Source organism: Mesocricetus auratus, unplaced genomic scaffold (genome assembly GCF_017639785.1).
Source record: "Mesocricetus auratus isolate SY011 unplaced genomic scaffold, BCM_Maur_2.0 Super-Scaffold_100022, whole genome shotgun sequence".
Taxonomy (NCBI): domain Eukaryota; kingdom Metazoa; phylum Chordata; class Mammalia; order Rodentia; family Cricetidae; genus Mesocricetus; species Mesocricetus auratus.
This window is the reverse complement of record NW_024429203.1, coordinates 5,307,144-5,331,735: the sequence shown is the minus strand read 5'-3', so window position 1 is coordinate 5,331,735 and position 24,592 is coordinate 5,307,144. Positions and strand designations below refer to the sequence as shown.

Genomic DNA, 24,592 nt, shown 5'->3' with positions numbered 1-24,592 from the left:
GTCAAATATAACATTTCCAATATTGTAGCTTTTCAATTTAGGAGGAAGTCAAGCCTTCAATGTATATTATTCAGCTTTATAACCAAAAGAACCATTAAGTACATTAAACATTTTAATATAATGTTCACAAGATATATTAACATAAACAAAATGTGTTACTTAATTAACTACAAACCATTTTGAAGAAAAGGTTAAAAATTTCTTCCTTAAGTAGCAGTACGGCCTAAGCTCTGAAGAGACAGCCAATAGTTGGAACAGTGCTACTAAACAAAAGCATACAGTGATCCACATAAGTACTTTGAAATTTTCAGTAGCCTCTTTAAATATAGCTGATAAAAAACAATGAGAGACTAGGACAGTGGCGGTATACACCTATAATCCCAACACTTGGGGTGAAAGCAGATGCAAGTGGATCTCTGAGTTAGAGGACAGTCCAGGGCTACCCAGAGATACTGTCTCAAAAAACAAAACAAACAAAAAGAACAAGCAAACAACAAAAATCAATGGGAAGTTACATTCTTTTCTCCATGCTAAGTGTTCAAACTCTGAAGTACATTTTACACATGCAGAATATCTCAATTTGGAATAAATTACAAAAGCTCAGAAGCAAAACGTAGCTACAAGCTATTGTGCTGCAAAGGACAGATTTAGAATCTAGAGCAGTGGTAATAAACCTGCAGTCACGACCCCTTTTGGAGTCCTATATCAGATATCCTGTATTTCAGTTACTTACATTATAATTCAGAACAGTAGCTAAATTAGTTATGAAATAGCAATGAAACAACTGTATGACTGGAGATCACTAAAACATGAGAAACTGTATTAAAGAGTCACAGCATTAGGAAGGTTGAGAACCACTCACTACTCTAGAGTCTAGACCTTATTTATAAAGTATATTTTACCAACCAGCAGTATCCATGCCACTTTGAGTCCTGTTAGAAATGCAGAAGTCCAGTTCTACCTCAAACATATAAGATCAGTAACTATATTTAGTAAGATCTCAGCTCATCATCATGCATAGTAAGACTAAGAGGTGATAAACTAAACCATATATAGCTTGGTAGTCTTACATAAATAATTACTATTGCCATTTAGCTATCAATGTGGTATTAATTAACTGACAATAGTGGAAATGTTTTATATATGGCTGTCCAAAGTAAGAATCAATTAGCACATGTGGCTACAGAGCACTTGAGATGTGTATTATACAATTGAGAAATTACATTCTAAATTTTATTTAATTTTATTGGTTCAACCTTAGCCATATGTGCAAAGTGAGTATCATAATGAACAACATAATGCTAGGGTTATTATTACATCACAATGCAATTTCTAGGAGGGTCATCAGAGCATTTATGGCAGGCTCTTTAATGAAGTCATGTTTACCACTTTCTACCTAAAGTCAAATGTGAATCTACCTCTAGACACCAAATAAAAGTTATACCACGAATTTCATTCGTGTCAACATAACTCTGCTATTAACAATAGCACATACCTGTACAGTCTTTTTTATTCTATGAGAAGGACCTGGATACTCTGGAGAATACAAATCTGTGAGGAACAATGAGTTGATTAATGTTGACTTTCCCAGTCCAGATTCACCTAAAAGAAACAGAAAAAAAATCTGTCAAACTCAGCCAATTTATATAATGAATATAATAATACTAGTACTTCACTAGTGACATTCAAAATATACTTCAAAGACTCTATATTAAGGCTGGAGAGATGGTTCAGTCATTAAAGCATAGGCTCACAATCTAAAACATTAAGACTCCATATTAGAAAAAAAAATTTTTTTGTTTTATCTATTCTTCTTTCATATAATACACCCCAATCGCAGCTTCCCCTCACTCCACTCCTCCCAGTTTTGAGCACACCTCTCTCCTCTTCAGATCCACCGTTCCTCATTTTCCTTTCATAACAGAGCAGGCCTCAAAAAAAAAAAAAACATCTTTGTCCTCAGTTTCACACTAGGGTAATGACTTTGATAATCTCTGGAAACAACTAGGAAACAATCTTCCAGCTTAGTTAGATTAGGTTAGCCTCTGGGCATGCTTGTGAAGGATTACTTTGATTTGAGTAACAGAGATATAAAGACCCACCTTAAAAGAATGGATGTTAAGGGGCGATATCACTCCCTGGAATTAGGTCGTGGACTACATAAAAAGAAGCCAGCTGAAACCCAGCAATCAACTTCCTCTGCTTCCTGACTGGATGCAATGTGACCAGCTGCCTCAAGCTTCTGATAACCAGGCCTTCCCTGCTATGATGACTATGACTCAAAATACACCCTTCTGTGTTTTGTCAGAGTATTTACCAGTCACAGGAAAAGATGCCGACCAAGTAAGATCCACACTGTCAAAGGATTTTAAATAAATGTTTAATAATTTACCACCCATCATTTTTAAAAGTAACATATCTAACACTATAACATTTTAATGAAAATGTGTTTTAGTGACCACATTACAGGAAAAAAAATAGCTAATTTATATATCACTGCTTCAGTGAGTTAGGTATTGGGGCAAAACCCTGAAAGAGCAGAGAACTGGCAGCATTCACCAGCTGCTTCCTACCTGTCTCCATTCCTCTGTCCAAAGGTCTGTGGTCCTCTCTGTACCCCACTTTATCACTTCCTGTCCCCAACTCCTGAGTTCTGGGATTAAAGGCATGAGCTACAACTGCTTGGCCTTCTATGGTTAACAAGTGGCTAGCTCCACCCTCTGATCTCCAGGCAAGCTTTATTTGTCAGAACACAAACAAATATCAATGGACAGTCAAAAAAGAACTTTGTATGTTGATAAAATTATCAATTCACAAAGATATAACACTTATAAAGCAAATTTTTAAATGTGAAGAAATAAATGATTCCATAATCATAGTTGGACACTTCAGTCATAAACAGAACTATAAGAAGGAACCAAACTGAAGCCATTTTGGATAGAACTTCCATTTTGAATAAGGGTCAAATAAAGTTTAAGTTCCGAAGACCTCTCCAGACCTAATCGCTGAATTCTGACTGGTGGAAAATGTAACTGTAACTTGGTACAGATGTTTGTGGATCTCAGGTTTAAAAATGCTAACATTCTGGCTCAGGGGTCACAGTTTGGCTTCTGAGTCTATTCTGCGGCCCTGATCAATCAATAGTAACTTGATTATAGTAACTTTTTGTCATCTGTATTGACTTGGTATGTGAGTTGTGTTGACTCCAAGCAGACCTCATAACAGAACAACCAGATGGGCAATAATCTAAGTAAACAATAAGAACTGAGCTATATTATAACCAAAGCAGACCTAACAAAACAGATAAAACAATGAACCCAGTAGACTAATACACACTTTTCTCAAAGCATTTTCCAGGAGTAACTATGACTTTAAAAAAAAAAAACTGAAATAAGTTCTTTTTTGTGGTGCCTCCTATATATTTGGCTGTGTCAAGAAGTAGTCACCTGCTTGCTGTCAAAAACTCATTCAAGTGGAGGATGAACAAGCTCTGTAAATTCTATTTGAAGCACATGGCCACAGAAGTGGCTGCTAAAATGCTTTGGGGAAGTGTTGAAGGAGTATCTTGGTCTGAATCAGTGATTGGTATGAGAAACAAGTTTTCCCATGCACAAAGAGTCTTGACCATTACAGAACGTGCCTGATGTTGAGTAAGGGGCATTCTTGTTACATACCACAAAGAACAGGAGAGAGGAAGCACAAGTTTGTTTGCTTAGTAGTCTCAATTTGGTTATTAAAAAAAAAAAAGGAGAACCTGGCCTGACAAGATACTATTGTGCCTCATTGGTTGAGGACTAAAAGAGCTGGCAGAATGTGAAAGCTTTTCAATCTCTCTAAAGGAGATGATGTCTACCAAAATATTATCAGGAAGCCCTTAAACAAAGTTAACAAAGTAAAGCAGGCCAGGAACAAAGCACCCATGATTTAGCCTCTTGTTTTGCCATGTGTCCTGCAACAGAAACACCAACATTCAGCTCTGAAGAAACAATGCACTAAGAAAAACAAGGAGGAGGCTGGAGAATATGCTTAACTTTTGGCTAAGAATGAAGGAAGCCAGGGTCACACTGCCAAGAGATGTAGACTGTCCTTGCTGAGAGCATCTACTTCTAAGTCTGACTCCAGTCAAAAATAAGTCTTTAAGAGTAACAAATAGTCAGACTTTGAAAAAAAGAAAACCTGAAATAAAAACATTTATTTTCTCGTCAAAATTAAATAAAACTGAGGCTGTGGAAACAGCTCAGTGGGTAAAGGGCTTTGCAGTGAAAACAAGACCAGAGTTTGATCCCCAGTACCCATGAAAAAGCAGGATATGACACTGAGGAAGCAGAGACAAGAGGGTCCCTGGGGACTCACCAGGCAGTCTTGTTAATCAGTGAGTCTAGGTTCAGGGAAACCCTGTCTAAAAAGCAAGGAGGCCAAGTGACTGAGGAAGACACCTGGTGTCAACTCTCACCCCCACATGCATGCTCACATAAGCACACGTACAAACACATACAAATAAACTGAAAAATTTACACACATTTAGAAATTCATCAACACACTCTCATGTAACCAAAGGATCAAAAAGGAAAATACAAGGGTAACTAAAATGCATATAAAGAAAAAGGCACTAAGAAGGCAGTGCTAGGGAACTGTCAGTTGTAAATGCTTACATAACAGTGATGATCTGATTTTAAAAACTACCTTTCATTTAAACACAAAACAAAATAGTCACTATAGCACACCTGAAAACAAAACAGAAAGAAAAAAAATTAACAAAACTAAGTGAGCTGTCCAAATGGGCCTTCAAAATTAACAGGTCATCAACTACACTGAGAATAAAAGAGAAAAATTCAAATTAATTAAATTAGAAATAAAAATTGATTAGTCCTAATTTTACAGTAAGAAAAAGGCTAACAGAGTACTATGAATATGTCAACAAATTGGATAACACAAGAAATAGAAAAGACTTTCTGAAACATGTATGTCCTATAAAATCTGAGCCATGAAGAAGAAACTGTGTTAATACATTTACATCTTGGAAGAAAACTAAAGAACTAACAGACTTTCCATCAAAGAAAAGCCCTGGGCAAAAATGGCCTCACTAATGAACTCTATCCAGCACTTAAAGAAAACCAATTCTCTTCAAACTCTTCCCAGAAACCAAGAGGAAGGAAAGAGGCTAGCACCATCTTTATACCAAGTCCAAACAAACATAAGAAGGGAACATTAAGCACAGGCATAGTAGTTGAAGCCTGTAATCTCAGCACTCCAGAGAAGGTAGGAAGGAAGATCAAGAGTTAAGAGGCTAGCCTCAGTCAGTTACAAGCAAATATGAACTATGTGACAATGTTATACAAGATAGTTATAAATAAGCAAAAAACAAAGGTGTGAAGGAGGGGACTCCAGATCAACACCCCTGTTTACTAAGAATGCAGAACTCCTGAAGAAAATTAGCAAAATGAATCATACAATGCCACATTCGAAGAATTATATGAGACGATTAAGCTGAATGTACACCTTGAATTCAAAGATTCTTCATCATACTCAAACAGTACATACAATTAAGAATAAGAAACATAAATATCAATAGATACCAAAAAGGTAACAAAATTCACAATCCTTTCTTGAGAAAACACTCAACAAGTACCTCAACACGAGAGCCATATATGTCAAACTCACTGCTAATACACTCTATTACAAAGTCAAAACTGTTCCTCTAAGACTGTTTAGTCAGATGTCCATTCCTGCAGTATGTATAGAGAATAGCACTGGAAGTCCAAGTCACATCTATTAGACAAGAAAAGGAGAAAATGGGTCTAAAATAGAAAATGTGCTTGTTTCAGGTGACATGATTTTTTATATTTAGAAAACTCTAAGGTCTACACGCCCTCCCAAAGTGTTTCCACATACTAATAATAAACTCTATGGAAAATAAACCAAAGGGAAGAGGGAAAAGAAATTCACTGACAATAGCCACCCAAAAATATGAGAAATAAACCAGGCAGTGGTGGCACACGCCTTTAATCTCAGTGCTCAGGCACTCAGGAGGCAGAGGCAGGCAGATCTCAGAGTTCAACCTGGTCTACATAGGGAATTCCTTCATTCAGGAAAATGAAAGAGTTCCACATGATCTATCAAATAAGAGAAATGGAAAACAACACAAATAAAAAAAAAAGAAGCTTGTGTTTATGAACTGAAACAAAAATCAACATTGGTAAATGGCCATATTACTAAAGAGATCAGAATTCCAAAGACATTTGTGACCAACACAGAAGAATGTTCAAATTCCCAGGGAACCACAAAAAGACTCTTAAATATCAGTGCTGAAGAGATGGCTCAGTGTAGTTAAGTGCACCTGTTGCTTTTACAGAGGACCCAGTACCACCACGGTGGCTCACAGCCATTCACAACTCCAGTTCCAAGGGATACAACATCCTCTTCTAGCCTCTATGGACTCCAGGCACAGACATGGTACACATATATACATGCATGTAACACACACACACACACACACACACACACACACACACACACACACTAAAAAGAAAAAAGATTCTGGGTATCAAAGAGTAATAAAAATAAAGGTATTAAACTGCCCAATTACCGAATATATTACAGAGCTATTGTAATGAGAACAGCAATTGTACTGATATAAAACCAGACACATAGACTAAAGCTCAGAGCATGTTTATGATATATGTTAATTTATGATTTTCAACATGGAACACAAATGGGAAAAACACACAGTGAAAAAAGAACAACTTTCTTCAATAAACAGTGTTAAGACAACTGAATATTCAAAAGCAAAATTATGAGATTACAAAAATCAATTCAAATGAATTAAAGATTTAAAAATAAGACCTGAAACTATAAAATCATAAGTAAGAAACACAGGGAAAAGCTCAATGAAATAGATCTCGGCAATTACTGGCTTCTTGGTTTAGGATTTAAGAGGGCTTTTGATGTGATCCCCAAAAGCATGGACAACCAACTGGAAGCAGAGGGATAAACAGGACTCCAGGATTATACCAAACTAAAATTCTTCCACATAGCATGGGGGAGGGAGGTGACCAAAATAGGACAAAATATCTGGAAACTATGTGCAACAGAAGTTACTATGCAGAGTAGGTGAAGGACTCTCACAACAACAAAATAACAAACTAATTTAAAATTCAGCAAGAGTCATAAGACATAACTCAAAGAAGAACATACAAGTCAAGCTGACACTTGTACTCCAGCAATTGGGAAGCATGGGCAGAATGAATTTAATTGCAAGGCCAGCTTGAACTACATGGAGTTCCAGGCCATCTTGGGTTACATAGTGGAACCCTGTCTTAAAACAACAGACTTAAAAATGGCCATATATGTGAAAAATGTTCGGTGTGATGGTTAATCTTAATTTTCGATTTATCCTGGATTTGAATTCAAAGAAGAGATAACACACTCACTCACATACAAGTGGTCTTCTTGATCAGACTATTTAAAGTTGAAAGATACACTCTAAATGTGGATGGTACTTTCCTGTGGTAGCCAGATACAAGGACAAGAGAAAATGCTGTGTCTTAGGTCTCACTTCTTTCATATTTCATTAGTGAGTTTGTTTGCCCTGTTGAAAGATCATCTACCCTACTGCTGCTACTTCTGTATTTCTTCGGTAATCACAGAACCCAACTTCTTTGGGGCTTCCAACACAGCCTGAAGACTAGCAGTAATCCTTCAGACCTTCAACATTTCAGTCTTATAAACTAAGCATATAGCAGGGTCTCAGATTCTCTGGTGTGGAGAAAGCCATTGTTAGGCTACCCAGTCCACATGTGTATACACAGACACACAGATAAACATTATATGAAATCAGTTCTATTTCACTAGAGAACCCTAACACACTCAGTCTCACTAACCAACAGGGAAACACAAATTAAAAAGCACATCAGACCATACCTGTTACAATGCTAAAAGCATAAGAGGTAACAAGTGCTGGGCAGTATTGGAAGAAGGAAACCCTTCTGCATTGACAGAAGTATAAATTGGTACAGGCATTGTAGAAAACAATAAAGAACCCCTTAAAAGTTAAAAATAAGGGGTTCGAGAAATGGCCCAATGGACAAACTATTTGACAAGCAATCAAAGACTCAAGCTGGGATACTAAACAGACCAAACAGAAAAACTAGAGGCATAGGCACTGGTGAGCCCAAAGCCCCTGAGACACCTACCGGATAAAAAACTGAAGCACTATTATCCAAAAACCTTATAAGGACATTTTAAAACTGAATGGGGCAACATTTTGATTTAAAATGGACCCAATACTTTAGCATATACAAATAAGACATACAAGTAGCAAATGAGTATATATAAGGCAGATTATTTCATGTCATTAAGGAAATGCAAATGAAAAAAGTAAGACAAAGGTATACATCTCTTCGACTGTTCAAATTAAGACTGAAAAAGATGCAGAGTAACAGGAAGTGAAAGAAACTGTCATGCATTACTTCTGGAAATGCCTTAAGAGGATACTCACTTTAGAAGACAGTTCTGAGATTTCTTTAAAAAATAAAACAAACTTTAATCATGCAAATTCAGTAATCACGCAAGTAAAAAAAACTAGTGGCCACAACAAAAATCTCCACATGACTTCTTGTATCTTCATTTATAATTATCCAAAATTAGAAGAAATCAAGATGTCTTTTTAGTAGTAAAGAGATAAACTATGATGCATCTAGAAAATAGAATACTATTTGGCACCAAAATTAAAACAGTCTTTTGAGCAATGAAAAGACATGCAAGAACACTAACGGCAATCACAAGGTGAAAGAAGTTAATGTGAAAAGCAGCTATATTCAATGATTACAACTACATAACATTCTGGAAAAGGCAAAACAATGATACAGTAATAAAATCAGAAGTTACCAAAGGCTGGGGAAGGAGGGAGAACAGGTAAATTATAGAGGACTTTGAGGACACTAAAAATATTCTAAAGGAGATTCTATAATGATGGATCCATGTCATTTACACTTGTCCAAACTCAGAGAATGTATTAACAGCAAGAATGAGCCTCAGAGTAAATTGTGGACTTTGATGGATTATGAAATAGTAATGCAAATTCTTCTCTTTAACAAATAAACCACTCCGCTTAGGATGGTTGGAAGGACGGGGTGATAATGGGGTGAGCTATGAATGTGTGGGTAAAGAAGGTAATCCTTCAATCTGAACGGTTAGTAACATCTTCAAAGGTTTTTAGAGACTTGGTACTCAAAAAATACTTACAAATTACTTTATGCTTTCTAACATCCTACATATACCTAAATATGGAACTACAGGTGTGATTTTTTTTCAAAAATTTTAGCTTCCTATACTATACCATCTACCTACCAGTCTACAAGTGACAATAGCTGAAAGTTTTATCAAGGCCTGTACATGTAATCCTTGTGATTGATACATATATAGTCAGTGTGATTTTTCAGTATTTACTGAATTGTATTTCACACAAAGTGACTGCAACATTACTCTCTGAAATAATTTTATATTCAAAGTTTTACAGTGCTTCCAGTTCTTAATATGACAGCTTTTCTTTATCATAATAAAAAGAAACTAGTAGAGAAATTTTTTCAGCCATGTTAAGACTCTACTTGTGAGTTAGTGTGATTTGGGAATTTTGTTTATGGTGAAAAATTTATTCATGATTTAAATATCTGAAAACAAAAATGACAGATTTTTAGGTAACAGAAAATTAAATATTTCTCTTTAATTTTACCTATTTTCAATAGCTTTTTTGTTATTTTGGCTATTTATAATGATGAAAATAAGTCAATTTAAGAAAATGGGCTCTTGTAAAGTCCAAAGATTTTTCTAAGAACAATTAAAGTGATGAGTTGAATCCCCATAACCACATAAAGGTAGAAAGACAAAACTGACTCTTAAGTTGTCCTCTCATCTCCACACACACCATGACCACAGCATATGCATGTATGCATACCTACACAATAATAGTTTTTAAAAAGAAAGAAATGAGTATATACAAGATACTATGTCAGATTATGCCAATATTTGAAGATGACAATGGTAATGGATTCTAACAAAAGGATTTAAAAATACCAGTAAACCCTAGTTAAACAGCTAAATCCTGTTCATGAGAAAATAATAAACTGTCAGCCAATTTTCAAAGGAATTAAATCTGACCCCCACCAAAAAGTTCTGCCCAGTAATCTATACTTCACTACAGAATAGGAGCATAATACAAATTTTCCCGATGTCTATAATTAAAGGAATTCAACTGAAGTCCAAACTAAAGACTAATTACCCTATCAGTCTCTATCATCCCTTTTTCTGTCCTTTATCCCTAGTTCTGAATCTTAAAATTAAGTCAAGAAAATGTATCAATAAAAATGGGCTTAAGCCAGGCATGGCAGTACATGCCTTCCTTTAGGAGTTGAAGCTAGTCTTGCCTACAAAGCAAGTTTCAGGACAGACAGGACAGCTACAGAGAAAAATCTGTCTCAAAAAAACAAAAAACAAAAACAACAACGACAAAAAACGGACTTATGGCTGACATGTAATCATAGCTTTATCAGGTATATCCCTTATATAGAATACATGTAGGACATTTTTTCAGACCGGGTTTGAGATTTACTACTAAATATGACTTAGTGAGGTGTAGAACTCAGCCTAATGGAAGCCTTCATGCCCAACCACTTGTCTAGGGAAGCATAAATAGAAATATAACTGACCCCACAGCCATCAAGAATGAGACACATCTCATGGAACACTGACATTGGTTCTTGGTAATGGTGGTATTTTGCTTTTGCCTTGTTTATTTGAGACAGTGTCTCACTGTGCAGCCTGAGATGGCCTTGAACTTAAAAATCTTCCTGCCTCTGCATCCCAAGTGTTATTACCACACTCAGACTGATAATGCTTTTTAATTAATTTTTAAACAAAGATTTGCGATCAAAAATTCTCTAGATAAACTGGCTTTGGTGTACTCTACTGAGTATTTATACTTACTATTCTTAAACGAGCCTCTGCCTAGATATTAAAAACAGAAACAGACTGGATGTGCAACCATGAGCAAGCAAGCTAACCTAATACCTTAATTTTATCCCGGAAATGAGTTCCTATAGTTACTACAGGATTACGACTTAAGATACATAATAAACATATGCCCAACATACAAATGATGAAAAAGTAAACCTTGGTTGTCAATTTGTTTGGATCTGAAATCAAAGACGTGGCTTTGGGCAAGTATGTGAGAGACCATATAAGGAGGGACAAGAAACTACAATCTAGCTGGGCACACGTGCACTAATCCAAGAATTCACCAGAAGGATTAACTGAGGTGGAAGGCCCCCCCCTGCGGGGTGAGCAGCACTTTCCTAGAACAGCACAGGTAGAAAGAAAGAAGTCTTGGGGAAACGCTTCTGCCTGCTTACTGGTAAGTGCTTCTACCACTAGGTGGCTGCAATCCTTCACTGGCAATGGAACACAGCAGCAGCCTTCATTACCATACTGGAACTCTGAGGCACCAGCTTTTTAAATTGATCATCAAAAAGGGTTCTATCTGGAAATGCTGCATCTTTTTATGCTCATTTTATCTATCATACAAATTTAAGCTATTTGAAAGAGAAAACACAGAATGCCTGCCATGCCTCTCTGACAAATATTTCTGAAAGGTTATTGAATAAAGTTTACCGTACAAAGTAAACATTTTACAAAGAAATCATCATTAAGTTTGAAAGTTTATGTAAATACAAGAAGTGTTTAACACTAAAATGGTTCTGGATTTAGATCTCAAAAATGAGGACCTACCGGGAAGAGATTATTAAATTAAGGATAGTTTCAGTTTTCTATGACTTACAATTCTAAGGCCTGAGGAATATATCAACATGTGGAGGTATTTAGAAATAAGTTAGGCACAACCCCAATTTAACAAAAAAGCTTTAGTCCCAAAACACAATTCTATACAAATGTAACTGGAATAACATTCAAGGAACAGTGTAAAAATAAGATAGTAAACCTGTTTTTCATTAACTTGTTAAGACCTTATGATAAAGAGGGACAAAAACTATATTCCAGTTGGGAACAGGTCTACTATTTCTTGATGGGAGAAGTCTTTCTGTATATTGTGAATATATGTTTCTCCCATTGGTTGATGAATAAAGCTGTTCTGGCCAATGGACAGGACTTAGCCAGGCCAGAAATCCAAATAGGGATAGAGAAAGTCAACGAGATGGCACCAAGGAAGCAAGAGACCCAGGCATCACTGGCAAGCTAAGACCACATGGAGATACACAGACTAATAGCTAGCCAGTAAAAAGCCTGAGCAATAGGCCTAACAGTTTATAATTAATATAAGCCTCTGTGTGTTTATTTTATTAATCCAGAACCTGGCAGAGCAGAAACTTCCATCTACAACTTCTAACCCAAGGATTCAGCGCATTAAATAGGAGGACCAACTCAAGACAAGACTCTATAATGTCCTCATCAATTTTGCTTTGTTTTTTTTTTTTTTGTCAACATCTCACATGCTAAGGTCATTGGGGAAGAGAAAAGAAATTTAACTGAGAAAATGTCTCATCAGACTGTCCTGTAGTCAAGTCTGTAAAGGAGTTTCTTCATTAATGATTGATATAGGAGGTCCCAGACTACTGTGGGTGGTATCAACCCTGGGCAGATGGACTTGGAAAGTATAGAAAGTAATCTAAACAAGTCATGAGAAGCAATCCAGTAAAAACCAGTCTGCCATGGCCTCTACTTCAGTTCCTAACCTGACTTCCTTTCACGATGGACTATAAGCTGTATGGTAAAATAAACCCTTTACTCCCCAAGTTTGATTAGACCATGGTGTTTACTGCAAACCATTTTCCCCATCCCCAAAATGGGAAAACAACACAAATTTTCTATCACCAGACGGCCTTGACCATCAGATATTGTACTGGTTAGTTTGGGGGTGGGGGGGGTCATCTGAGAGGAGGAAGACTCAACTGAGAAATGGCTGCATCAAGTCTGTGAGGCACTTTCTTGATCACTGATACGGAAGGACCAACCCACTGAGGACAATGCCATCTCTGGAAAGTGGTTATTTTAAAAAACAAAAGCAAGATGAGTATATTATTTACTTGTCTGCTGCTGTGATAAAACACCATAACCAATTGTGGTAATCAACACACACAAAATACTGTTCCCCTCAATAAGGAGCATTTCATATTTAATTCTAATAATAACAAATTAAAAATTATGTGGTAACATGATTAGCAAAACAATATACACTGTTCAAGTCCAGCATAGACTCAACTGCCAAGAATAGTTCATCCATTATCCTGTAATGAGGTCGTCCTCTTGTATAAGTTTCTTCTATCAGTTAATGAATAAAACACTGTTCGGCCAATGAGGCAGGAAGATAGGAGGGTCTAGGAGACAAGAATTCTGGGAAAGGTAGGTAGAGTGAACCCAACACACAGAGTCTCAATGCTGCCAGAAGAGTAACACCATGCCGGGGCATTACCGGGTAAGCCACAACCTCATGGCAATACATAGATTGATAGAAATCGGTTAATAATTAAGACAGAGCTAGCCAATAACAAGCCCAAGCCACTGGCCAACAGTTTCATAATTAATATAAATCCCTGTGTGTTCACTTGGGGACTCAAGGGCGGTGGGACTAGCCAAGACAAGAGAAAAAGAACCTCTCATTAAAAAATGGCACCAACAGCCGGGCGTTGGTGGCTCACGCCTTTAATCCCAGCACTCGGGAGGAAGAGGCAGGCGGATCTCTGTGAGTTCGAAGCCAGCCTGGTTTACAAAGTGAGTTCCAGGACAGCCTCCAAAGCTACAGAGAAACCCTGTCTCGAAAACCCAAAAAAAAAAAAAAAAAAAAAAAAAAAAGGCGCCAACAAAGTGATTTGCATGAATTTCCATGTAAAACCTGACAAAAGCTTTAAAAGGGATTCTAAAAACAAAAGAACAGAGATAAACAAAGCTTCTAGGTAGCAGCACTTCCTCAGGTGGAGCTGCAGACAAGCTCCTTTAAGAGTGGCTTCCAACCCTGCGTTGGGGGCACACACCTTTAATCCCAGCACTATATTGTAACTATAGTTCTTACTTGTAAACTGTTTTGCTATGTATAATTTTGCTATGTAAAAGTCAAAACCCTTCTTTTTATTTAGACAAAAAAAGAGTAGATGATGGGGGTTGTCCTTCTGTATATATGTTTCTCTTATTGGTTGAATAAAACACTGTGGCCAAGAGGCAGGGAGATAGGACGGACAAGGAGATGAGGAGAATTCTGGGAGGCAGAGGTAGGCAGATCTCTGTAAGTTCAAGGCCAGCCTGGTCTGGTCTACAGAGCAAGTTCTAGGACAGCCACCATCAAAACAATACAGAGAAACCCTGTCTCGTAAAAACCAAAAAAAAAATAATAAAAAGTAATATGTAATAAAATAGAGATTATATATAGTCACCTATAATAATCAAAACTACAGTTATGTTAGGTTTTCTAGATATACAGATATATTTGAGATGGATAGTCTTCAAATCTTTCAAAGACCTACAGAATATGGCATTTAAAATGGTTTAGGGTTTTTCATGACAGTGAGACACAACTACTCCTGGCAACACCAATTACTTCAGAAAGGAAGATGGGCATCGAAGAAACTCATTTTGCAGTTTGCCTTCAAATTGGCAAGACTAGCCATTTGGGCAAGAAACTGCTCTTGCCTGGGCTGTTTGACTACATACTGTATATATAAACTGGACATACAGGACCCACAGGAAAATGACCTCTGAAACAAGATGACACAGTCCTGCAGGGTTCCTGCTTCATGGAAGAGTCTGCCAGACATTCTATAGGATACAGAGAAAAATGACTAACAAACTGCCAATACTGGTGGACAGTTTAAGATTTCCTGCTTCAGTTCGAGGCCAGGCTGGACCGACAGCCTCGAAAACAATACAGAGAAACCCTGTCTCGAAAAACCAAAAAAAAAAAAAAAAAAAAAAAAAAAAAGATTTCCTGCTTCACCGAGAAGTCTGCCAGACACACTGTGGCCTATGGGCTAAAGATGGATGCCACAACATTACAGAGGAACTTAGGGTACTGACAAGGCAGCAAGATGTCTCTGTCAATTCTAGAGTTTACATATTATCTTTCTGTGGTCTTTGATGGAGTTGAAGATAGATAGTTATGGTTTTGGTTTCATTAGTTATGATAAAAGGTAAGTTACATATAAGACTTTAACTCACAAAGATAGAATAGATGATAGAATATTTTCTTTAAATCTTGTTAAATGTTAATGGACTAAATACTATAACTATAGTTCTTACTTGTAAACTGTTTTGTTATGTATAATTTTACTATGTAAAAGTCAAAACCCTTCTTTTTATTTAGACAAAAAAAAGAGTAGATGATGGGGGTTGTCCTTCTGTATATATGTTTCTCTTATTGGTTGAATAAAACACTGTGGCCAAGAGGCAGGGAGATAGGACGGACAAGGAGATGAGGAGAATTCTGGGAAACATAGGCAGACACAGTCGCCATGTAGCCTGCCAAAGAGTAGCAGGTTCGGACTCTTCTCCAGTAAGCCAAGACCTCGTTGAAATAACATTGATTAATATAAATGGGTTAATTAAGACAGAGCTAGCCCATTAAGATGGCCTAGTCATTGGCCAAAAGTTTTATAACTAATATAACATCTGTGTGTTTATTTGGGGTTGAAGCAGTTGTGAGACCGGGCTGGCAGGACAGAAACTTTCATCAACAATCCTGCTTTCATCATCATCTTTTGTTGTTATTGTTGTTTGAGACAGAGTTTCTCTGTAGCTTTGGAGGCTATCCTGGAACTCATTTATTAGACCACACTGGCCTTGAACTCACAGAGATTTGTCTGTCTCTGCCTCTCTAGTGTTGGGATTAAAGGCATGCACCACCACCACCTGTGGCTTTCATCTTTTTAAAATAAGTAATAGAAAAGTATAACAAAGTTCCTTTACATTCATGAGTTTAGTAAAGTCTAAAGTCAGCCTGTAGCCAATGAAAATAGTCACTTAAGAATAAGACTGTCATTATCCAGGTTGTAAAAAAAAAGTATGGACTGTTTCTTTATATAGAACGATGACATTAACAAACCTATACACAACATAACCCTCAACAGTATCTTCAAATGAATTATACAGCAGAGCAAAGGGTTCACAGACTGAAATGAATGGCCCAGTGGTTAAGAGCACTGGTTGCTCTTCCAAAGGTCTCAAATTCAATCCCCAGCAACCACCTGGTGGTTCACAAGCACCCAATAATAAGATCTGATGCCCTCTTTCTGGCATGCAGGTACACATGCAGAGTACTCATATATAATATGTAAATAAATGAATGGAAACAAGGAGAATCTTATTTCCCTGCAATACCACACACAATGAGTTCTATTCTAAAGGCAATCATTTGAATTATTATCTATTATCCTACCTTTCTTTTCAATTCAAATCACATTACTTGTTTAACGTAAATGTTCACATGACACAACCTCACTAAAGGTGATTACCTAGAGAACAAACATATTCTGCAATAATAAGTAGCTATCTGATACTTTTTTCCTTTCTAAGCATCAGTTAGAGTGAATCTTTATGTTGTTGGTCTGTTCTATCATAACCACCCATCATTTCTCCGTTTTCAGTTTCCACAAAATAGGTTTGGGATAATGGAAGGAGAAAAAAAGAGATAAAAATCCTATTATGCAACTAAGTTAAATTTTTAAATGTTTCCACATAAGGCAAAATACAACATACATCCACTAAGGTTATTTGAGATATTATTTCTGAAATTCATCCAAAGTTGATTAGTAAAGACCAAAACTCCAGATTAGTAAGAAATTATCTCACCTACTACCATAAGTGTGAATTCAAATCCTCTTTTCACCGATTTTCTGTACACTTGATTTGGAAGGTTGGCAAATCCCACATAGCCCTCAAGGTTCTTCGGTTGCTGAGGAAGGTAAAAAAAGAACCATAAATCAACAAACAATTCAAATTTCCTCATTCTTTTTAAATTATTTTTAATTATACAAATTATTTTTAAAAATTTATACAAACTATTATTCATAGTAAATCAAATACTTTATATTGCCACCAATAATAACATTAACTGCAGAATGTACAGAATAAATTGAACATGAATTGAAAATAAAATGATTAAAACCCAAGAACAAAGAAATAACGAAACCTGTTTCAGAGCAAAGATTTTATTTGACAGTAAGTTAGTAACAAGGAACTGATGAACTAACTAGAACAACAAAATAACAAGTTCCAACTATGAAAAAATTCAAATCTCCTATGTGTACACAAGTTTCTTGAAATTTATCTTGACTCATTAAATAAAATCAGACTTTGTGTTTAAACAATTATTTTCTGTAAATCTTGAAGATTTTCAAAGTCAATGTCAATAAGCATGTGTCTTTCAAGCTGTAATTCCAGACCCATTTCCAGGTTACCCATGACCCTGCTGCCTCCATCTTCATGGAATGAAATGTATCCAGGCTTTAAAGTAAACCATAATAAATGTCAGTTATTTGGGGTTTGTATTCTTTGATGCCTAACAATCATTACATGAGCAATTTTAAAAAATTTAATTCTAAACTGGTAAAGTAAGTCTGATCTTATTTGACCCAGTGGTGAAAAATACTGTTTACAGTTATATTATCTGAGTGAATAGATTTACTGCTCAATTTTACTTTAGAAATAATCATCTTCAAATATAGTGGCAAAATACTTAGAAGAGGCACATACATCTTCTAAGGTTATGACACATTTAAATTCTAATGATAAAACAACTTGTGATATAAAAGCATTACTCCAACACATGAGTTTAAACAGAGTCTGCACTCTTCACTAGGATCACATTTATAGCTAAACCACAACTTTCATCCTTTCCTTTAAAATAAACTAATTCTTAAGCCAAACGTTGGTAAGCCAAGCTAGCCATTTAAACTAAAATCTAATTTTGAACATAATTAGCAGACTGATCGGAATACAGTATTTAAAAGCCAAGTATCTGAAAGCCTATTATGAATACAGCTAAAGCTACGTTTTAAGTTACACATTTCCTTAAAGGTCATATTTGATCCAATTACAAGTTAAATTTAACTTAGACTATGAATAAGGCTTTGTATAAATTACGTAGTGTACTCACAGCTACTTTGTAATGGAAACATTTCCATCATTCCAGTGTTTTAGATTCCAATAGAACAAATTCACAGAAGATGGTAAATGAGGAATTCCACAAATTGTAGTGGCACATTCAGTTCAAGCAGGAGTAGCAGATCCATGGGAACATAGCAAAATACAGAAAAAACTAAAGTTACTTACATGTAACCAACAACTTAAAAGTAAGTAAAACAAAATAAACTGAAGACAGACTCTTTCCTATGCATGCCAAAGTAATATTCTCATATTTTCACTAGCTTTTAAACACCTCCTATCTTTTAATAAAGGCCAATTAGTATACTGTGCACCTTAAGTCTTAGAGAAAACACTGCAAAAGAAGTACACATATGAAGTTTTGGAAAAGTGTACTATGAATTTCATACAACTTATATGTTATCAGTCAACAGCCCAACTTAGACAAACACAAACATTTTAATTAAAATCTTTTCCCACAACTCTGGATTTCAAATTCTGTGAACTCAAACTTAAAAGACATGTAGATTGCAGTAAAAAAAATGATATGCCATAACATATGGGAAAATTAGATAAGCTGTAGGCTGTAAAAACTAAAAAAACAACTTAGAGAGCACAGAGAAGAAAACATAACAGTAGGATAAACTCCCTAGGAAAGATACACGTTTATACCTGTGCAACCTACTATAAACAAGTTGAGGCAGTTAAGGTATTCTTGTAGCTTATACTTAAAAGTAATTAATTTAACAAGTGAAAGCAAAATTTCAAAAACTGTCTCACACACACACACACACTGCATATGCAGAAGAACTGAAAAATCTTCAGCAACTACCCTTTTCTTTTGCCACTTCAAGGAACCTACCAGACAAAAAGGCATAAAACACCTAAGAGTATATACCCATGTCATATTGTCTTTCGCTCAATAGTCTGGTTCATAATAAGTACTGTTTTAGGGTTGAATTAAGAAAGGCAGGAAGCATCGCAGCCAACAGGAAGGACCATAAACCAGACAAAAACAAAAAACAAACAAAAAAAAAACCTGGTACTTTCAGGAACAAAAGAGAAGATATGTGATCTTTAACAAAGGAAAGAGACAAAAGGATAGGTAGGAAATGAGGTCAGGCAGGCAGGCAGGCAGGGGCCAGATCATGTGGGACTCAGCCAAAGAAAGAAGTTTGAATATTATTTTAGACATGGGGGGAAACCACTGGAGGGTTTTGTACAAGCAAGTGACCTGATTAGCATTTTAAAGATAGCTTTCACTGTTAAGTGAAGTAGCTTAAGAACTAAAAAGACCACTGCAATAATCCCAGAAAAAAAAGATAGATTAAATTAAGCTACTAGGAACCAATGAGAGATTTTAAGGATTCGAAATATGTTTTTGAAGGTAGAGTTGTTGGAATATTGCTAATGAATTGGACATCAGTGAGAGAAAAAGAAACCAAAGATAGCTACTGGCTTTGACTGGAACAACTTGATGGTTAGTGGCAATTACAAAAACAAAGTACAATGGAGAAAACTGAGTAGTGAGAGCCAAAATCAACAACAGCTTTAAACATTTAGTTTGAACTGCCTACTATATTCAAGAAGTGTTCAGTAGACAATTTTAAGTATATAACTAAAGAAATTCCAGGGTTGGCTGGTGCTGAAAATAAGTTGTCCACACATTGATATTGGGAAGGAATTGGAGTCCCAAAAAGAAACTTTAATAAAAAGAAACAGATTCAGGGCAAAGCCCTGACAATTACGGTTGAGAAAGACCTGCCAGGATGATGGGAAGAAAACCAAGAAGACTGAAAGGAAAGGTAGCCTTTCAACTGTGTTGTACCCAATGAAAGAAAATATGCCCATAAAATTTGGAAATAATTTTACTGCTACCTTTTAACAAGGCCAGATTTAGTAACACAGCGGGGAAGTGATTAGGCTGATTTAAAGTATCCTGTTCTATTGCACATACTTTAATTTTAAATTTAAATTATTTAGAAAATTTAACTTATTGGTTCCCACGTGACTAGTTTCTGATTTTCTCTACAGTCCTAACAAAATATGAATATACAACTGATAACTTCCAAAAACTCAAATGATCATACATTCAAAACAAATTTCTTTAGAAGAAATTTTGTTCAAAGGTAAATAACAAAGTAGTTTGATTTTCTCAAAATTTGCACGCAAGCATCCCAGATAATAAAACCTAATGTCTGGAGCACCTGGCTCCAGCACAGAAAACCTGGCACCAAATACACTTTAAAGGATATACTAACAATATAACACTATATTTGTTAAAATAACTAAGTGAGCTAACTTTTTATATTATAAAAATCTTTCCTTACCCTGAATTTTAAAAACAATCTACAGTTTTGTTTTGTTTTGTTTTGTTTTGTTTTCAGGACAGAGTCCTGGAGCTCTCTCTCTGTAGACCAGGCTGGTCTCAAACTCACAGAGATCCACCTGACCCTACCTCTTAAGTGCTGGAATTAAAGGTGTGAGCCACCACCTACCAGCACAATCTACAGTTGTTGTGGGTTTTTCTCTCTCATATCTGATGTTCTGTTGTACATTTTAGGCTAGTGATAGGATTACAGATATAACTGATGCATTGATGAACTAGCATTCATTTTTATTCTTATTCCTATGTATCTATGTGTGTCTGTGTGTACACAGAAGCCAAAAGAGGGTTTCATATACCCTGGAATTGAAGTTACAGGTGGTTGTAAACAGACCAGTGTGGGAAGTAAATAGAATCCTCTGAAAAAGCAGTAAAGTGCTCTTACCCACTGAGCACTCTTCCAGCCCCAACTTGCATCAAATTTCTATTGGATGGTATACTGAACTATATACCAAAGTGCTAAGCAAGTGGATATCTATAATTAACCTGTAGGAGGAGTATTAAGTCTTGAATTTCTGATTGCTGTCTGAGTAACTAATGAACTAGTTGTCATGTACTAATACAAGTAGCATTTATATTAATACTATTACTAATATTAATACAAATTAGCAAATGCAGAAAATCATTTGAATTTAATGTACTAACTAGACTTTAAAGACAGATGCTCTAGCAGATAATAAGTGACTTCAAGGACAGATTCAGCAACTTAGTGAGACTCTCCCTTGTCTCCAAATAAAAAGGAGGCTAAATAAGATGTAAGCAGTGGCAAGTCTAGTATGCATAGGGCCCTGGTTCAATCCAGAGAAATGCCAAAAGAAAAACAAAAGCACCCTCCCCCCAAAAAAAACAAAACAAAAAACAAACAAACCAACAAAATTTTAAGGATCAGAGAGAGGACAGGACAGTAAAGCAACCTGTTCATCTAAGGCTGAAGACCATAAATCTTTGAATGTGAACCTGATCATGTGATCTTTTTTTCTAATAGCAACCTGTAACTTGAGCATAACACATTTGGAATTTATGTGAAATTATTATTCTCTGAAAAAGACATCCAAAAGGACAAAGCTCAAGAGAGCTGGCGTGTAGAGCTGAATTAATAGACCACAAATGGAGAAATGAGGAAACTATAGAGGCAATCTTTTTAAGATTTAACAAAGCACTAAAAGGCAGTGGCAGGCGGATCTCTAAGTTAGAAGCCAGCCTGGTCTACAGAGCAAGTTCCAAAGCTATACAGAGAAAGCCTATCTCAAAAAAAACCCAAAAAAGATTTGACAAAAGGAACTCAAGTTCAGGATCCATAAGGCCACTAAAATGATGGCTGAGGTTGAGGACATGCACAGTGCAATGTGTGTGCTCAGCATATAGGATGTCCTCAGTTTTCCACTACACATGTTGTATGATTGACTTTGTTCTCAGAAGGCAGGGGCGAGAGGAAATCACAAGCTAGGAGCCAGCACTATCTACAAAGCATGTCCCAGGACTATATAAAGAGAACGTGCCTCAAAAAAAAAAAAAAAAAAAAAAAGGCTGCCTCTATAAATCTGCTAAGTAAATATACAGTAAACCCTAACTCTCATAAATCCCCAGTAAAGATGTAAATGCTGCTTCTAATTGGAAAAGTTTTGCAATAACTTAAAAAAAATACATGCGTATGTTCACGAGTACATGTATTTGAGTCAGACCAAAGAAATTAAACCATTAGCCATCATCATTATGGCAATTTTTGTAAGTTAATTAACAGCCAACCAGCTAGACAGCTCTGTGGGTAAAGAAAGGTACTTGCTGCCAAGCATGAAGACATGAACTCTGTAGCAAAAATAATAAAAACCCAAAGACAGATATTGCAGAGCTGTCTATTCTCTCTAGTGCTGGGATGAAAGGCGTGAACTGTTTCTGTTTAGACTGATTCATTCTCATTTAGCATAGGGTGGCCTTGAACTCACCGAGATCCATCTGCCTCTGTTTCCCCAGTGCTAGGATTAAAGGTGTGGCCACCACTGCCTGTCCTCTATGGCTAACTAGTGGCTTAGGTGTATAGCTAACTAATGGCTTAGTGTGTGTGTGTGTGTGTGTGTGTGTGTGTGTGTGTGTGTGTGTGTGTGGCTAACTAGTGGCATAGTTCTTAACTAGGTATGTTGTTAACTAGTGGCTTAGCTCTGCATTCTGATCTTCAGGAATGGTTTACTTATTAGATCCCCAAAACCCACATAGCGGAAAGAAAAACAATTCTTGTAAGCTGTCCTCTGGCCTCCACAAGTATGCCCACACCCACAATAAATACATATACAAAAAAATCTGAAAGAAAACCAGTGTTGTTTGGTAGTTGGGCTTGGTGACAATTCTTTTTTCTACTATCTCCCAAATTGTAAGCAAAGAATCAGAAATACCTCCACTTTTAAAAATATACAATGAAAGAAAATGAAGCCATGTATATCAAAAGCCACCATGGGTTCACCTTTTAACAGGTAAATCAGACATTGTTTTTATTTTTACAAACTCATTACACTACAAAGGAAGGTTAACCAATACAAGGAAAGTAGAGAAATAAAGTTATCAAATAGCTGGGCAGTTGCAACACATGCCTTTAATCCCAGCACTGGGCGGCAGAGGCAGGAGGATCTATGATTTCGAAGCCCGCCTGGTCTACAGAGTGAGTTAGAGGGCAGTCAGGGCTACACAGAGAAACCCTGTGTCAAAAGACAAATAAACAAAAAAGCTATATTAATAAGGTGAAACAGATAAAACAGCAGCTTAGTGTATAACAACTTCAGCAGAATTATACGTCACAAGGATTTGACAGTCTTATGACCTCAAGTCTAACATATTTCATAATTTGATGAAAGCACAGAAGGTACCCATGTACCTTTTGAAAGTAACAAAAATTAAGAAAGCTAAAAATTCCTTTCTATGTCTCTAAGACTCCAAAGTAAGATTTAATATGGAAATGTGTAGAACCAAATCATGTGCCTTTTCCCTCATCCCAAATCCAAAAGACAAAAATTTTAATGAAGGCCATAACTGCAGCAGAACTTCAGAAAAAAGATGTGGGACACATTTGGTATAAGTTCTTCTAATTTAAGAAAAAAATGAATAAGCAAACTATAGCAGCCCAAGATGATGATAGTATCTTAGTTGACAAGATACATAATAAGAAAAGAAAGTTGCCCTAAAAGGTTAACTTTAATATTCATTAGCATACTTATCTAGACTATAGTACCAAGAAAGGCTATATACAGTAGCAACAACAGTTCAAGGGATCTGGTTCTCTGCCCCATAGTGTTAAAGGAAATGGAAAACAGACTACCAAAAACTCAGAAAAGCCTGAGGACTGCCTCCAGAGGATTACATAGTATTTAAGATGAAATTACCCTCTATGCTCAAGAAGCAAATGAAAACCTCTATCATTCACCTATGTAATAGTAAGAGCATAACTTCCTCAGAAAATAGTGATATTCTAATACAGAATAGGTGGACCACCAAAACTATATGAAAGTCACACAAGATTTTAAATTTTCCGTAGCCACATTAAAAGCAAAAGGAAACATGTAAAATTAATTGTAACACCAATGCAAGATGTTCAAAACATTTGTCTCCACACACAACCAATATAAAATTAACAAGATATTTTATATAGAAATCTGTGCTTCCATGTCATATTATGATCCCTATCTTAATTCAAACTAACCTCAACTACAGTGTTCAACAGCCAAATGTTACTACCGTATTGGATATTTCAGGGTTAAACAGCCATCTAATGAAGACTGCAGGTTGAGCTGCTTCCATGATGAGACTAAATGATTTTCCTTCCAATCCTGAGACCTCATGAAATTATAAGAAAAATAAGCAAGCCCATATCCCAAAAATTTTAGGGATTCACTTTATTCCAATTTAATGAGTCATTATTGTGTCTTTTGTTCACACAGTACATGAGTACTCTGTATTTTAGTGTAGTATTCTGAACAGTACAATTTTGTAAGTGAATGAATTCTTTCTGTAATCTTTTTTAATGCTTCCCTACTGCATTCCCATGAGAAAACAAACATCTGATTTTTGGAGGGAGATGTAACATAC

The 24,592-nt window shown here is 36.1% G+C and overlaps 1 protein-coding gene across 2 annotated transcripts in view; it reads right to left on the bottom strand.

The window, feature by feature from the left end:
• Window positions 1–24,592, bottom strand: part of Septin7 (septin 7) — a 61,551-nt gene that overhangs the window by 25,154 nt on the left and 11,805 nt on the right. The window contains exons 2-4 of one of the 2 annotated variants that reach the window (XM_005078502.4): window positions 18,149–18,153; window positions 16,843–16,945; window positions 1,496–1,602 (exon numbers count right to left, since the gene is read on the bottom strand). In XM_005078502.4, the coding sequence (XP_005078559.3) occupies window positions 1,496–1,602; window positions 16,843–16,945; window positions 18,149–18,153 (215 nt within the window). The remainder of the gene's footprint in view (window positions 1–1,495; window positions 1,603–16,842; window positions 16,946–18,148; window positions 18,154–24,592) is intronic. The other variant, XM_005078503.4, reaches the window with a different exon arrangement.